Source organism: Aotus nancymaae, unplaced genomic scaffold (genome assembly GCF_030222135.1).
Source record: "Aotus nancymaae isolate 86718 unplaced genomic scaffold, 86718_ANA_hifiasm-v0.15.2.pri h1tg000029l, whole genome shotgun sequence".
NCBI lineage: Eukaryota > Metazoa > Chordata > Mammalia > Primates > Aotidae > Aotus > Aotus nancymaae.
The window spans coordinates 16678377-16695496 of record NW_026988442.1 but is presented as its reverse complement, the minus strand read 5'-3'; the positions used below and the strand labels follow the sequence as shown (position 1 = coordinate 16695496).

Sequence of the window (17120 nt, the reverse complement as noted above, 5' to 3'; positions counted from 1 at the left end):
CCATCTTGAAAGGTGTGTTCCTTGACCACTTTTTCTCATACTACGGTGTGTCCAGTTTGACCCTTCTGTGCAGAGGAAATGTGTTTTGTATGGGAATCTGTCCAGACATGTCTTAGTACCTCAGCACTGTTGGGTCTGTGAGAGAGGATGGTATTTAACAGGTTCTATGGTGTTTGGTTTTCCTCATTCAGTTGCTGGTGACTAGCAGCATAGTGAAAAATCTTTTCTTTGCGAGGAGGCAGACACTAGCACGGGAAGGGAAGTGGATTTTTCTTAGTTTTCCAAGACCCCGTTGTGCCTGAAAACATACACCTTCCTCTCTTTTAACCTTCCTGAGGTTCCTGTCTACAAAGGTTTTGCCCTCTTTGTCCAAATGTGCATTTTATTCATTTGCTGCTTTCATACTTTCGTCATTAAATTAAATCACAGAGTCACAGGCACCCGGAACTGGTGGCAGGCAGAAGGGCCTCAACGTTCCAGAGCAGACCAGAGGAAGAACGACGCTGCTAAAGCCTTTATTAGTTCCGGTGCTCAAGCCCAGGTTTCTAAGGTTTGACAATATTCTGTAAGTTAAAATCACTTCCACACATACAGAGTAGAATCCCACTTTTGTAAATATACACACTCATATACATATTCATAGAACACTGTCTGGAAAGATATATATGAAAATGTTAAGAGTTTCTGGAGGGTTTAATTTTAGGCAGTTTTAATTTTTTTAAATGTTTTCTGGCTTTTCTACTATAAACATGAATTAGTTGTAGAACTTCTAAAATGATAATGTTCATGAGGAACTCTGTGCTGCTTGGGTAGGGTGTAAGCATCTTTTAATCCTTCAGAGTCACCTCTGCAAAAGAGTAGTGCCTGCCCCCACCTGTATCTTGGGTCCCCAGGCCACAAGGAGGCTGGCCAGCAGCCACAGCCCACTCCAGGGCCCTTCACCATCTGTGTTTCGGACAGCACGGGTGTCAGGGAGGCATGGGTGGCATTCATGAGCAGGGCTGAGTACCTGTTGCCACAGGGCTGTCAGCTGAGAAGCCAGGCCTCCAGCTCCTGGATCTGGAACTGCTCCTGCTGGGCCAGCACCTCATTGTTGAAGGTCGCGCAAGGGTAGCTTCCGCCGTGAAACAAGTCTCCATCCAACCACAGCCCAAACTGGCCACTGGAGAGAAGAGGACAATCTTGGTGCGGCTCACTCCTGCGTGCTGAAGCCCTCAGGCTCTGCCACCAGCATCAGCTCTTGGCCACACCAGGATAGCAGCCCAGGTTCACTTGTCTTATTGCCCCTTAAGCCAACTTATACTGAATTATTGGGGACTCAGCACATTGTTCCCCATGAGGTTAAAAGCATTTTTTATTTATTTATTCATTTATTGAGACGGAGTTTTGCTTTGTTGCCCAGGCTGGAGTGCAGTGGCACCATCTTGGCTCACCACAACCTTTGCCTCCCAGGTTCAAGCAATTCTCCCACCTCAGCCTCCCAAGTAGCTGGAATTACAGGCCACTCACCACTATGCCTGACTAATTTTTGTATGTTTAGTAGAGGTGGGGTTTTGCTATGTTGGCCAGGCTGGTTTCAAACCCCCAACCTCAAGTGATCTGCCTGTCTCAGCCTCCCAAAGTGCTAAGATTACAGGTGTGAGCCAATGCACCTGGCCAAGAGCATTTTTGAAACAGTTCATTATTTTAATAAGTATATACAGTGGCACAACCATCACCACAGCCCAGTTTTAGAACATTTGGAGCATTTTTAAGATGGCAATTCTTTGACCAAAGCTAGTACATCTCAGGGTGCAAACTCTGAGAGCCCAAATGCTTTAGAGCATCCATTTTAATCCCCTCATTTGATAGAAAACCGCAGCTGGAGCCAGGAATTGGATTCCTGCAGATCAGCAATGGCTGATGAGTTCTGTGCCAAGCTGCCCCTCAATGGAAGCTTTTCAGGAAGTTGGGAGAGCAAACAATTTGCCTGGTACTAGTCAAGCAATGCTTTCATTTGTGCCCTCAGGATAAGGCACATTCCCCCCCAATGTGAAGGTCACATCAGGATGAGATTAACTCTTTTTTTCCTATCTCTTTCCACTCCCTGTCCTCACCGAGGGAGGCTTCTGCAATGAGTTATGTCCCCTGCGATTCCTGGGCTGATGGAAAAACAAGGCACGCCCATCTCTTGATGCTAGCTTCATCCAACCATGTAGAATTCTATTCCCAAAGCTGCACATGTTCAGACTAAACTGTCACCAGCTGTAACAACGCTTCAGTGGGGGCGCTCATGCGTCCTTTCTCCTAATACTGGCTAAAGTGATGGGGTTGGCTAGGGGGCTGAGCAATGAAGGGAACGGCCTGAGAGTTCTCCACCAGCCTTCCCATTGCATCCAGGGCAGCCTAGCCCAGCAGTTCAGCAGAGGGGAAGGGACCATAATACAGACACCCCAAGACTCGAGAGGACTGAGACACTCACCCGCCACTGCCCATCATCAGTGAATCCAAGTCTCCCTTCACAAAGAAAGAGTTGCTTCCAGTCCACTTAAAGACCTGGGTGACAGGGAAAAAGGCTCAGGTTACTGGCCGAGTGAGTCCTACCCTTGCAGCTTGACCCCAAACCACTGGGTGGCAGTGTTGTGGCGGGAACAGCATCCAGGCCCCAGCCGCGCCGTAGGTGGGACTCTGGGCTCAAGGCTCTTAGGATTTCTCTTCTCAGTCTCCCTGGAGTCACCACCACATGCCCTCTAGTTTGAATTCCTACAGCCTAGAAGCCACTTCGTTCTAGAATAGGACAACAACCCCTGAGGCTTCCTGCTTCCAAAGCTGGAGGGAGCGGGGGAGTAGTCCAGGCCAGGAGCTGGGACTGATACTGCCATTAATTAACTGACTCATCGTGGCCTCTCACCCAGGTCACCAGCCTGCCTGGCCTTAGTGCTGCCTCACATCCAGCTCATTAACAAGCCCTGCGGCTCTAGACATATGCCTGTCTGCCCCCATCTCTATCCCATCCTCTGCCTGGATCACAGCCTCCCAGCTGGTCTCTCTGCCTCCACTGTCTGTGCCTACAGCCATACCCAGGCTGCAATCTGTGTAATCTGTTCGACATCCAAATTAGATGTTACCACTCCTCTGCCTAAACCTCCAATGACTTCCTATTGCAATGGGAATAAAATTCAACTCCTTAACAATGGCCAGAAGTGCAGCCCGGGGCCTGGCGCAGTGGCTCATGCCTGTAATCCTAGCACTTTGGGAGGCCGACGCCAGAGAATCACTTGAGGCCAGGATTTGAGACCAGCTTGGGCAACATAGAATTCATCTCTATAAAAGCACTTTTTTAACTAGCCAGGTGTGATGGTGTGCTCCTGTAATCCCAGCTACTCAGTAGGCTGAGGTAGGAGGATCACTTGAGGCCAGGAGTCTCCTTGAAGCCAGGAGTTTCCTTGAGGTCAGGAGTTCTAGACCAACCAGGGCAACATAGTAAGACCCCTCCCTATCTCTAGAAACAATTTTTTTAACCTAGCTGGTCATGGTGGTGTGCACCTATAGTCACAGCTTCTAGGGAGGCTATGGAGGGAGGATCACTTGAGCCCAGCCAGGAGTATAGGCTTCGGTGAACTATGATTGCACCACCACACTCTAGTCTGGGTGACAGAGCGAGACCCCAACTCCAAAAAACAACAAAAAACTTCAAAACTTAAAAGTGCACTTAAAAGTGTCAAAACTTAAAAGCGGATTTTCTCTCTGACCCCTTCTCCCTCTTATTGACTACACGTTAGCTACACCAGCCTTTCCATCTCTGGAACACTCAAAGCCCATTCCTGCCCTAGGATCCCTCTGCCCAGAATGTTCTTCCCCCAGATCCTCAGAGGGCCCACCTCTTATCCTTCAGCCCAAATGTCATCTCAGAGAAATTTCCTGGACCACCCTATCCGAAGCAGTCCTTCCTCCCAGACCCTGTTTTAGTTCTATTTATTTATTTTAAAGATGTACGTTCCATGTGGCCTTATTTCTGGCTGTATTCCTGGCACATATATATTTGTGGGATGCATAAATTATCGAAGAGTCAAATTCGTTTTAAATGGCTGCAAAAGGATAGGATGTTACTGCCTTAATCAGTGGCCCAAAATGCTGTGAGCAACCAAAGGGTTTTAGCAAGAAAACAGACTAATAAGAGATACATCCTATGCTCAGGAGGAATGAGATCATATTAACAAGTGACCACAAGAAGACAAAATCATTCAAGTCCTCCTCTACTTTCTTCAAGGACATGACCTTTGACCTGAAGGAGTAAAGTAAACATTGCTGTGGAAGAAATTAAGACCAAGTTCATGGTGCCGCTTGGAATAGTGATCAAGGGACTACCAGGAATTCATGGGGAATACAAGTGCCAGAAGACCAAAGATAGGTAAGAATTAACCAATTTTTTAGAAGATGACATTCCATAACAATAGGCTGGAAAGACAGATTCCCCTGAAAAAGTTATTCATTTCATTCAACAACTTTTTTAAGCATTTTTGCACCAGGCACTGTAGGCCCTGGGTAAAATGGTGAACACAACAGACAAAAACCTCTGCTTCAAAGGACTCTCTTTCTAGTGGGAGAAGGCAAGTAACAAAGTAAAAGAAGTTCTCTGGCCAGGCTCGGTGGCTCAGGCTCAGCACTTTGGGAGGCTGAGGAGGTGGGTCACCTGAGGTCAGGAGTTTGAGATCAGCCTCACCAACGTGATGAAACCCCATCTCTACTAAAAATACAAAAATTAGCTGTGCATACTGGCAGGCACCTGTAATCCCAGCTATTCAGGAGGCTGAGGCAGGAGAATAGCTTGAACCTGGGAGGCGGAGGTTGCAGTGAGCTGAGATCATGCCACTGCACTCCAACCCGGGCAACAAAAGCAAAACTCTGTCTTAAAAAAAAAAAGTTATCTGTTAGATGATGGCAAATGCTAGGGGGAGAAGGACACTAAGGGCTTCCTAGGGGTAGGTATTGTCATTTAATTTATTTATTATTTATTTTATTTTTTTAGTTTTTATTTTTTTTAAAGACAGGGTTTCACCATGTTGGTCAGGCTGGTCTTGAACTCCCGACCTCAGGTGATCCGCCTGCCTTGGCCTCCAAAGTGCTTGGATTACAGGCGTGATCCACTACGCCCAGCCATTATTTATTTTTTTTAAAGACAGGGTCTTGTTCTGTCATCCAGGTTGGAATGCAGTGGCATGATCAATGACAGCTCATTACAGCCTAGAATTCCTGGGCTCAAGAGATCTTCCTGCCTCAGCCTCAGGAGTAGCTGGGACTGCAGGTGTGTGCCACCATACCCAGCTATTTTTTGTTTTTTGTAAAGATGAGATGTTACCATGTTGTGAGGGCTGATCTTGAACTCCTGGCCTCAAGTGATCCTCCCGCCTTGGGCTCCCAGAGTGCTGGGATTATAGGGATGAGCCACCACGACTGGCTGGGTGTTGCCATTTTGCATCAGATAGCCAGGGAAGCCTTCACTGAGATGGTGACATCAGAACAGAGAAGGAGGTGAGAATGGTACCAATCCAGTGGAGAGACATTCTAGGCAGAATAGCACCTGCAAAGGCCCTGAGGCAGGAGCCAGCTGGCATGAGAATCAGCTCAGAGGCCAGTGTGGTTGGAGCAGAGCGGGAGAAAGGAAAAGTGGCAAGACATGACATCAGATAGAGGCCAGAAGGTGTAGGGACTCGTAGATCATTATACACAGTTGTGCTTTTCTCCAAGTGAAAGAGGAAGCCAAGGAGCGACATGCTATGAGTTCTAGCTTCCCTTTTTCTTTCTTTCTTTTTTTTTTTTTTTTTTGTTCAAGAGGGAATCTCACTCTGTTGCCCAGGGGAGTGCAGTAGTGCGATCTCAGCTCACTGCAACCTCCGCCTCCCAGATTCAAGCGATTCTCATGCTTCAGCCTCCCAAGTAGCTGGGATTACAGGCACATACTTCCATGCTCAGCTAATTTTTGTATTTTTAGTAGAGATGGGGTTTTACCATGTTGGCCAGACAGGTCTCAAACTCCTGACTAGAAGCTGTCAGTGCAGTGGAAAGAAAATTTTAGACCGTTAGAATTATTCTAGGATTTAAGCTCAGGAAGGCAAGCGGTGATAAGTAGTACCAGCACTGGCTCACCATGCATCACTGACCCTTTCCTGGATCCTGGAAAAATTGATGGAGCCCCTCTGGCTGATGGCAGCGATGTAATAGATACAATATGTTTTGCCGTTAGCAAGGTAGTCCATAGCTCCTTGTGAACTCCCTCTCATGAGACCAGGTGATTGTGTGATTGGACGTGTCTGAATGAATCTTAGTCTGTGCATTGGACAACTCTCTACTAGCAAAACACCTGGAACGAGTTCATCCACTGAACAATTTAAAAAAAATTTTTTTTTTTTAGAGACAGTATCTCACTCTGTTGCCCAGGCTGGTCTTGAACTCCTGAGCTCAAGCAATCCTCCCACCTCAGCCCCACAAAATGCTTGGATTACAGGTATGAGCCAGCCACCGCACCTGGCCATTTTTGGTTTTGTTTTTGTTTTTTCCTATTCGTAGAGAATGGCTTCTCACTCTGTTGCCCAGGCTGGTCTTGAACTCCTGGGCTCAAGAGATCCTCCTGCCTCTGCCTCCCTAAGTGCTGGGATTATAGGCATGAGCCACAGTGCTTGGCCTGGCCATTTTTATTAGTAGTAAAAATAGTATGCTCTGTGCCCAGCAGGTACTGCTCAATAGCTTCAGTTGATAAATAGCCCAGAGGCAGGAAGTCTTTGGATGGAAGGCGTTTGGGACTGTGATTCTCATCCATCTCCTTGGCAGCTTGTGCCACCTGACTGTACCAGTCACCTTGTGCCTGTCACTCTTCTGCTCATCGTTAATTAGAAACTTGAGCTCGGACTCACCACCCCTGGCCCTTCCCAGCTCCCTGGTAAACTTCACCATCCGTGTGGACCCATCCAGGGCCTCCCCCAGAGTGGGTTTCCACCACTGTCTTTTGTGGTCACGTCTGAGAATTTGTCCTCACCAGAGATGGCAGGCAGCTCCTCCACAGCCTATTTCAAATGTCCTTCTCTCCTGTCTTCCAACACATTGTTCAGCTGCTGTCGCTGCCTCAAGTCTTTGACATCAAGGAGACCTCTCATGCCCTGAGTCCACCTTTGCCTGGGTGCCCCTCAGCGCCCTGGCTTCCCTCCCCGCCGTGTCCAGTCTGAGCTCTATGGTCCATATTGTATTTTCACTACCTTCAACTTTCTTGGTTCCCTGCCACTGTTAAACCCATTTGGCAAAATCCCAACCCTGGCGGCCGCTCTCTGCAGTCCACTCTCTGCTGCCCCCACTCTGCAGGACTGCACCAAGCAGCCAATGCTGCTGAAGAAGCAGGCACTGAAGTGGCAGCGCCCTGACCTCACAACACCAAATGCCACTCACACAGCCCAACAGCGCTTCTGCTGCTCCTGTGTTTTCCAGCAGGCTTCCCTGCTTCCCTCCTTTCCCACACCTGTGATGACTGTGATATTCCCTCCTTCGCCCTCCTCCAGCCATGACCTCACCCCATATTTAGTCCTTTTTTTTTTTTGGAGACAGGGTCTTGCTCTATCACCCAGTCTGGAGTGTAGTGGTGCGATCACAGCTCACCACAGCCTCAACCTCCCGAGTTTAAACGATCCTCCCCTCACAGCCTCTCAAGTAGCTGGGACCATAGGTGTGCTCCACCATATCCAGCTAATTTTTGTATTTCTTGTAGAGGTGGGGTCTCCCTATGTTGCCAAGGTTGGTCTTGAAATCCTGGCCTCAAACGACCCACCTGCGTTGGCCTCCAATGCAGGCCTGAGCCACGGTGCTCAGCCTCCGTACTTCCTAAGAAGCCTCTGGCTGAGTCCTCCCTCATCATCCTGCCACCATGCCCTCAGGTCTACCTTGGACCATCTTGTCTTCCCAGCCTGTGCCTGGCAACCACTGTCCTCCCTCCTCTCAGCCAGTCAGCGGTTCCCAGACACCCACCAAGCATGTTTTAAATGAAGGATGGGCAGGTCAAGGGGAATGCTCTGCCCACCCCTGCCCTGCTCATTCCCCCTGTGGAAAGATGGTGGCACACCAGGCAGCCCATCATGGAGGATACAGCTGGGGGCCACTGGGACCCCAGGAGCTTTGTCTTGCCACCCACCCCACTCCCCCCATGGAAGGTGGGAACATCACCTTCAGTTGTGGAGAGAAGGAGAAGAGGAATGTCTCGCCGGTGCCATAGAAGCCTTTGCTGAGTCGGAGAGCCGAGGAGGAGAAGGCTCCAAATATCTGGAAAGCGGAAGTTGCAGTCTGAAGCTGGGAGGGGGCTGGGGGTCCTCTGGCAACCCCCATTCTCCAGATTTAGTAACATGGGCTCATCCTAGAGCGCACCTGGAGAGCTGGGGCAGAGCTGGGGCATGGGGGCTCCACACCCATGAGCAGAAATCTTTATGCATCCTTCCCTTAGCCCTCCTCAAGGAAGAGCTCCTGGTGGCTCCTCCTCTGGGCAGTCAGGGCCCTCCTTTTTCTCAAAATACTTATTCTAGGCGGAGTGCAGTGGCTCATACCTGTAATCCCAGCACTTTGGGAGGCTGAGGTCAGGAGTTGGAGATCAACCTGGCCAACATAGCGAAACCCCGTCTCTACTAAGCATACAAAAATTAGCCAGGTGTGGTGGCAGGTGCCTGTAATCCCAGCTACTTAGGAGGCTGAAGCAGGAGAATCGCTTGAACCTGGGAGGTGGAGGTTGCAGTGAGCCAAGATTGTGCCACTACACTCCAGTCTGGGAGGCAAAGTGAGACTCTGTTTAAAAAAAATATACATGTATGTGTGTGTGTGTGTGTGTGTGTATATATATGTACTTATTCTATACAAGTAATCATACAAAAAGTCGAAGTTATAGACAAGCAAAAGAAAAGAAGTAAAGCTATCTCCCAATCCTCCTCCTTCTTCCCCAGGATAACTACCTTAATATTTTGGTGTGTTTCCTTCTGACATCAGTTTAATGCCAGTGTATATCTTTTTTTCTTTTTTTTTTTTTTTGACAGGGTCTCACTCTGTCCCCCATGCTGGAGTGCAGTGGTGTGATCATGGCTCACTACAGCCTCAACCTTGCAGGCTCAAGTGATCCTCCTGCCTCAGCCTCCCTGCAAGATCCTCGGTCCCAGTTGCTGGGACTCTAGGCACACACCACCACACTTAATTTTGTTGTTGTTGTTGTTTTGTAGAGATAGCATCTGGCTATGTTGCCCAGGCTGGTTTTGAACTCCTGGACTCGAGCACTCCTCCTGCCTCAGCCTCCCAGGGTGCTGGGATTACAGGTGTGAGCCCCATAGTTTCTTCTGCTTCTGAGGATGAACATGCAGTTTTACAGTCAAATGATTATTTGCTTTCTGTCTGACCCTTCCCCCGTTAGACCATTAGCTCCGAGAGAGCTGGGGCCGCTTCTGGGTTGATTCTGCTCTATCCCATCTGTCACCTGGAGCACAGAAGGCGCCTCGTGTAGATGTGTTGAATGCATAAATAGGGAATGGCTCTGAGTGGCCAGGTCTCATTGCTATCATTAGTGTCCATTATAGGTAACTTAGTCACTCTGCCTGCTCATCCCTGAGCTGCCCTGGGGCAAAGCCCACAGGCACCTGGTGGGGTGCCCCCAGAGCCTTGGGCGGCACCCTGCCCAGCTCACCTGCCCGTCCTGGTCCCTGAGCGCGAGCAGCACTGGCCCACTGCAGCCCTCCATCCGCCGGTACAGGCTCTGCAGGCTGAAACCGTCCCTTGACGTGCAGAAGACCAGACTCCAGGGATGGCCGGTGACTCTTGGTGGGAAGTGACAGCTGAGCTGGGGACAGGGCTGGAGGTGAGTGAAGGAGTTCTCCTAACGCCCTCCTGCCATATCCTGGGGGTGGGCTTGGACAGCCATCATGCATCCAGCACAGTGCTTTACAGGCGATAGAGCTGTTTCCAGGGACTTTCGTGCCATGAGCAATAGCCCTCGGAGATAGGGTTTGTTATTCCCATGTTACAGATGAGAAAACAGAGGCTCTGGGAGGTGGAGCAACTAGCCCAAAGCCCACAGGGGTAGTGAATGGCAGAGCCAGGATTCGAACCCAGGACTCTCTCAGGACACTCTGCTTGGTCAGTCTGCCCCACAGAGGCCAGAGAAGAGGAAAGATGCTGAACCCTTCCTCCTGACCCTCTGTCTCTTCCTCCCATCCCTCTCCAGATTTGGCCTCAGTTCCCAAGGTCTGCTTCCATGTAGGAATTAGTCTCTTTCCTTTTTTTCTTTTGAGACAGTCTCACTCTGTTACCCAGGCTGGAGTAATGACATGATCTCAGCTCACTGCAACCTCCACCTCCTGGGTTCAAGTGAGTCTCGTGCCTCAGCCTCCTGAGTAGCTGAGACTACAGGTGTGCACCACTGTACCTGGCTAATTTTTGTATTTTTAGTAGACAGGGTTTTGCCATGTTGGCCAGGCTGGTCTCCAACTCCTGGCCTCAAGCGATCCTCCTGCCTTGGCCTCCCAAAATGTTGGGATTACAAGCATGAGCCACTGCGCCTGGCCTAACCTCTTTCTTTACCTCCTTAACCTCCTGGCCCAGTGAAGAGGGAGGTGCTAGCAACACTGGATGATTTTACACGAAAGGAAAGGAAAGCAAAGCCCAGAGGGAAGAAGCAATTTGCCGGAGGTAACGCAAGATGGGAGCAGAGCAAGAGTGACGCTAGGTGCCCCTGGGCGTAGCTGGTATAGGGCAGGAGGGTGAGACCCTTAGGTTTAGGGCTGAAATTCTTGTGCCGTGGGCAATGCCCAGACCTGCCTAATCTCTGAGGCACTCAGAACCTGGCTGGCTTCTGTCAGCTGGGGCACCATGGGATCCTCAGGAGCGGCAGCTGAGGCTGGAGCTGCCGCCTCCTCCTCCTCTTCCTCTTCCTTCTCCTCTTCCTCTTCCTTACCCTCCTCCCCAGACAGGGTATCCTCCGCCTGGCTGGTCTGTGAAAACACAAAAAGGCCTCGTGGGTCCAGGGACAGGAGGTCGCAGCTTCCACCATCTCCTGAGCCCGAGAGCCTCCACAGGCCACCTCATCGCTCCCTGCCCTGGTGCCGGTAACCCCCGGCCCAGTCCAGGGTAGCTGGGGGTTTCCACAGCAGACAGGATGCTGCCCTGCCGCTGGCCTGTTTCCTCCCTGGCCCCTGCAGGCCAAAGCCAGAGCAGAGTCCCCATCGCCTCTGCCAGCACACCACGAGGCCATGGGCCCTGCGGTTTGTCGGCCTGTTTGCTCTGGATCCTGGGAGGGTGACAGGGATCAAGTTCTAAGCTTGGGAGCAGAAGAGAAAGCAGGTGGTGGCCCAGCCCTGGGAGCTTCAATTGTGTGTGTTTGTACATTAAATAATGACAACAACAAAAACCCGCGCATGCCCAGGCCTGTGTTCAGTGTGCACTGTCTGTGATCTCTGTGTATTTTTGAGACAGGGTCTTGCTCTGTCGCCCAGGCTGGAGTGCGGTGGTGCAGTCTTGGCTCACTGTGACCTCCAGCTCCCAGGTTCAAGCGATTGTCTTGTCTCAGCTTCCCCAGTAGCTGAGATTACAGGCTCCCACCACCACGCCCGGGCTAATTTTTGTATTTTTAGTAGACAGGGTTTCCCCATGTTGGCCAGGCTGGTCTGGAACTCCTGACCTCAGGTGATCCACCAACCTCAGCCTCCCAAAGTGATAGGATTTTAGGTGTGAGCCACCGTGCCTGGACTTCTGTGTATTGCTTCTTATCAGCATTTTACAAAGGAAGAAAATGAAGCCTGAAGGCTTCCCGGTTAAGCTAGTGAAATGACGGGTACAGTCACATGTGAGATCATATATGTAGGTTCATGTAAAATGTGTTGCTCACGTGAATTGTGTGTTGGCTTGCAATACAGTTGTGTAGGCAAATTGATGTGAGAAGGTATTGAGTGTAAATATGTATGTTTACATATCAATGTGTTTGTGTGAGTTGGGATGGTATAAATATGTGTCCAGCAGGGGGCATCATTAGTCATTCACTCATTCATTTATTCATTCATTCACTTGAGCTTCCACTCTGTACCAGTGTGTTTGAGTGTGTTTGAATATGTGTGACTGTGTGTTTGAAAGTGTATGTGTGTTTGAGTGCATTTGAGTATGCACGTGTTTTCAAGTGTGTGTGTATTTGTGTGTGTATGTGTTTGCATGTGTATGTGTGTGTATGTGTATGTGTGTTTGCGTGTGTGTGTGTGTGCACATGCGTGTGCCTCCACACAATGACATTGCAGGCCTTTCACAGGAAGAAGAGACCTCTCAGGGACTCTCCTGCCCTCCTCTGTTCTCCAGGCTCAGGCCTGAGGCAGAGTCTAGCTGTGTGTGGCTCTGGACAACACTCCATCCAGCACCCACTCCAGGGAGGAAGGGACAGAGACATTGGTCTGTCTCCCTTCAAGGCCTCAGGACCTTGGAGCACAGGATTTAAGATCCCAGGTTCCTGAGTCAGTCCTTGCTCCAAACCCCAGGCCTGCCAGGGAAGACTTGAGAGGGGAACAAGTCACTGCCTGCATCCAACCCTAGCCCAGGCCCCACCCTGCCAGAGGCCTCACCTCCTTCCACCTCCCAACCTGCACCACAGCCGGAGTTGGAGCTCTTACCAGCCGAGTGTACCGCCAGCGGAGGCCTCTCATTCTCCTGTCCCTGCCCAGCTGGCCGTGGGCAGTGAGTGAATCCTCAGCCCTGCCCAGAAAGGAAGCCCTGATAGGTGAGGCCTACAGATGAGAAGGAGAGGCCTGGGGCACACCCAGCTAGCTCCACACCCACCCAGCTGCCCTTTGCTCCCTCTCACCTGTCACTCCCAGGCCAAGCTGCTGGGTGGGTCTGTGAGCAACTTGGCATTCAAGGCCTCATTTGCAATTAGCATCTAACATGTGTTAATCATATACCATAAATTCTAGTTGCAATTCCCTTCCACCACCTTGCCCTTCTGGCAGCCTGGCCTGGGGGCTGTGGCCCACAGGGCAGATGCCTAAGGCCCAGGCTGGAGGTCTGGAGCCTCTAGTTTCCCGTATTACCTTGGATAAGCCCATTTGTACACCGAGCCTCGGTTTCCCCATGCATAACATGTAACATGTTGAACCAGATAATCTCAAAGCCTTCGAAGGACTGACAGTCTGCTATTCACTTCCCTCTCCAAACCGATGAGTGCATTAGAATAGAAGCTAGAAGGGGGCATGCCTAGAGTGAAAGAACAGATGTGGCTAGGTTCGGTGGCTCACGCTGGTAATCCCAGCACTTTGGGAGGCCGAGGCAGGCAGACCACTCGAGTCCAGGAATTTGAGACCAGCCAGGGCAACATGGTGAAACCCTGTCTCTACAAAAAATACAAAAATTAGCTGGTCATGGTGTCACGCACCTCTAGTCCAGCTACTTGGGAGACTGACATAGGAGGATCACCTGAGCCTGAGAGGAGGTGATTGCAGTGAGCCGAGATCTCACCACTGCACTCTAGCCTGGGCAACAGAGTGAGACCCTGTCTCAAAAAAAGAAAAGAAAAGATTATTTTAAAAGCTTTTTTTCCTAATTAAAAAGTGATATTTGGCTGGGCGCAGTGGCTCACACCTGTTATCCCAGCACTTTGGGAGACCAAGGTGGTTGGATCATCTGAGGTCAGGAGTTTGAGACCAGCCTGATCAACATGGTGAAACTTGTCTCTACTAAAAATACAAAAATTAGCCAGGCAGTAGTGGTGTGCGCCAGTAATCCCAGCTACTGAGGAGGCTGAGGCAGGAGAATCACTTGAGCCTGGGAGGCGGAGGTTGTGGTGAGTCAAGATCGCATCACTGCACTCCAGTCTGGGCAAGAGAATGAGACCCTGTCTCAAAAAAAAAAAAAAAAAAGTAAGTGATACTTAGATATTGTAGAAAATTTGAGAAACCAGAAAAGAATAAGAATATAAAAATATTCACAGGCCGGGCGCAGTGGCTCAAGCCTGCAATCCCAGCACTTTGGGAGGCCGAGGCAGGTGGATCACGACGTCAAGAGATCGAGACCATCCTGACCAACATGGTGAAACCCCGTCTCTAAAAAAAAAAAAAAAAAAATTCACAATTCCATCTCTCACACATACATTCTCATCCCCCCAAAGTGTATTTCCCAGTCTTTTATATTTATTTCACATAGACCCATGAATACACGTTTGCAAAGGGATCATACTATATGTTCATACCATACTGACCACACAGTTTTTTTGTTTTTTGTCTTTTGAGACAGAATCTTGCTCTGTCACCCAGATCTCAGATCACCGCAACTTCTGCCTCCTGGGTTTAAGCGATTCTCCTGTCTCAGCCACCCAAATATCTGGGATTAGAGGTGTGCCCCAACATGCCTGGCTAATTTTTGTATTTTTAGTAGAGACAGGGTTTCGCCACATTGGTCATGCTGGTCTCTAACTCCTGACCTCAGATAGTCCGCCCTCCTTGGCCTCCCAAAGTGCTGGGATTATAGGCGTGAGCCATGGTGCCTGGCTGACCACACAGTTTTATAAAGTTGTTTTTCTACTAACGACAATCGAGAATTCTCCAAGACACCCTACACCCTTGCTGCATGATTCCTCCAGTGGCCGCATATTATCTTCTCTCAAGACATTGGTAATTTGTTCCCCCTGCTGTTGGACATTTTGTTTACTTCTAATTTTCTCTATTAGCAAAACGACAATGAACGTTGTTCATAACTCGGATTGTATCCTTTATGATAAATTTTAAAAGTTGAATGCTGGGTCAAAGGCCATACATATAGCTCTTGATAAGTGTTTCCAACCAGGTTTCCCAGGTGCTTAAAGTTGACCCATGTCCGAGGACTTTTAGGGAAGCTCAAGGTCATATCTTTCTGGTCATCAAACCTTATAACCCTCGAACTATAGATAAGGAAACTGCCATTCAGAAGAGGGAAGAGACTCATCAGTCACATGACCGTGCAGTACGGTGGTTAAGAGGAAAAGATCTAGAGTCAGGGAGTTTGTATCCTGGTCTTGCCACTGACTTAGCTGTGTGGCTTTGGGCAAATTACTTAACATCTCTGTTCTTCAGTCACTTCACTTGTAAATATTAATATCTACATCTACATCAGGGCTGCTATAAGAGTAAATGAAGATAATGTCTAGAGAGCTAGAGTGCTAAGCCAGGCATCCAACCTCCTGACCTCAGTTTGGTGAGATAACCCCACAGTACCTTGTGTTGTTTGTGGGTGCTGGGTGAGTGGCAGTACTTACTACAATCCCCCCACACTGAGTCTTTGAGAGTCTAGGGCTCGAATACCTGACAAGTGGTCCCTCAGCCTCCACCTGGGTGCCTCTGGGACAGACAGTCACTTGGTCAGTTGCAGGGAGCTCAGAGGGAGAAGGGAAAGCGGGGAGCCGTGAAGGATGTACTCACTGTGCCCTTAGTGTATCTCCCTGATCCCCAGAGAGGGGGCCACACCCGGTACTGACCCTGCCCACCTGGTGGTCTGTCTGCGGCAGCTGTGGCTTTGATCCCTGGTCCCTGGGCAGGTGACTGGCCCCTCCACCCCGGCCTTGGCTCCAGGCTCTCCTCCCTAGCTCTTATATATGCCCAGAGGGCAGCAAGCCTGGCCCTGTGCCCACTCTAGTTCCAGCTGGGAAGGCCTGGCAGTGATTATGACACATCAGAAACTCAAATGCCACAAACACACACAAACAAGACCTTGTCATCCCCCTGGCCCCCAGCTCTGCCCCCAACAGCCCAAAGAGGTGAGGATACCAGGCACTTTGGCTCTCCTGAAGCCTCTCACCACAGCTGCCAGATGGCAGGTCCTGGTGCTTGATGGCCACCACTGAAGACCTTATAACCCTCGGACTATAGATATGGAAACTACCATTCAGAAAAGTTTCCTTATAACCCTTAAGGTTAAAATCTGCAATATGGCCGATTACAGGTGTGAGCCACCAAATCTGTGGTGGCTCACACCTGTAATCCTAGGATTTGGGGAGGCCCAGGTGGGAGGATCGCTTGAGCCCAGGGGTTTGAGACCAGTCTGGGCAACATGATGAAACCCCATCTCTACTAAAAAAAAAAAATTAGTCTGGTGTGGTGGCGCATGCCTGTAGGCCCAGCTACTCAGGAGGCTGAGATGGGAGGATCACCTGAGCCTGGGAAAGTTGAGGCTGCAAAGAGCCAATATCACATCACTGCACTCCAGCCTGGGTGACAGAGTGAGCCCCTGTCTCAAAAATAGAAGAAAATAAAATCTGTGCTATACAAACACTACAGGAAAGGATGAGGTTGTGGGTTCTCTCTCAGTCACCCTCTGCTCCAGGCCCAGCAGGCTTGGCACCTGCTGGTTTCCTCTCAGATGAGATGAGGACATTTCTCGCTGGACTGAGGTGACATTAGGTGAGGTCACACACAGCAAGCCTTGTTTAGCATGCAGTAGATGCTCCATTGAAGAGGGGGCCACTTCTCTGTCCCCAGCTCACAGTAAGATCTTGATGACTGCTCTGTTGTTGACTCACAAAACTCAAAGCTGGAAGGGGCTTCAGTAGCCTGACCCTGGGGCAGGAATCCCCTGGGGAATGTGCCCATTGAGTGGTCACCAGCCTCTGTTAGGTAGGTGAGCCCACGGTTTCACAGGTGGCTTGTGCCATCTTCCCACAGCTGAAAGAGACCCCCGTTCTGCTGGTCTTGGTGGAGAGGACCTGGGTCCCCAGACACCCTGCTCATGACCGAGTGTCCTGGGGCAATTTTCCCTCCAGGAGGTGTGGGATGTCAAAAGGACTTGTATTATGGGGAAAACAAATGAGCGAAGGGCCCTGTTACCACCGCAAACATGGTTGTTGCAATGTGTGTTTAAGCTGTAAACGGCTTGGGGATCACATGCCTAGCACTTCTTGCCTCCCCTCCTCCGAGCTCAATACCTGAACCACTGAGCACTTTGAGAAGCCAATGGGGTTGGCCTTGCTGTCCCATTCTTTGTCCTCACATCCAGGAAAACTCAACATGTGATCCGGCAGGAACATCAGTTGCCACATAACCGGCTGCTAGAAAGCTTCCATGATGGAGGCTGCGCATGGTGGCTCACGCCTGTAGTCCCAGCACTTTGGGAGGCCAACATGGGCAGATCAT

General features: G+C 50.0%; 1 protein-coding gene across 2 annotated transcripts; it reads right to left on the bottom strand.

The window, feature by feature from the left end:
* Window positions 1–499: 499 nt before the first annotated feature.
* TLDC2 (TBC/LysM-associated domain containing 2) lies at window positions 500–15532 on the bottom strand. 2 transcript variants are annotated; one of them, XM_012455060.3, is made up of 7 exons: window positions 15470–15532; window positions 12639–12720; window positions 10803–10979; window positions 9677–9829; window positions 8185–8280; window positions 2462–2535; window positions 500–1162 (listed from the first exon to the last, which is right to left on the bottom strand). In XM_012455060.3, the coding sequence occupies exons 2-7, from the start codon at window positions 12669–12671 to the stop codon at window positions 1027–1029; spliced, it is 669 nt and encodes a 222-aa protein (XP_012310483.2). In that variant the 5' UTR covers window positions 12672–12720; window positions 15470–15532; the 3' UTR covers window positions 500–1026. The 2 variants fall into 2 exon arrangements, with proteins under 2 accessions (XP_012310483.2, XP_064238470.1); XM_064382400.1 differs by lacking the exons at window positions 8185–8280; window positions 15470–15532 and having other exon boundaries at window positions 12639–12725.
* Window positions 15533–17120: the final 1588 nt, after the last annotated feature.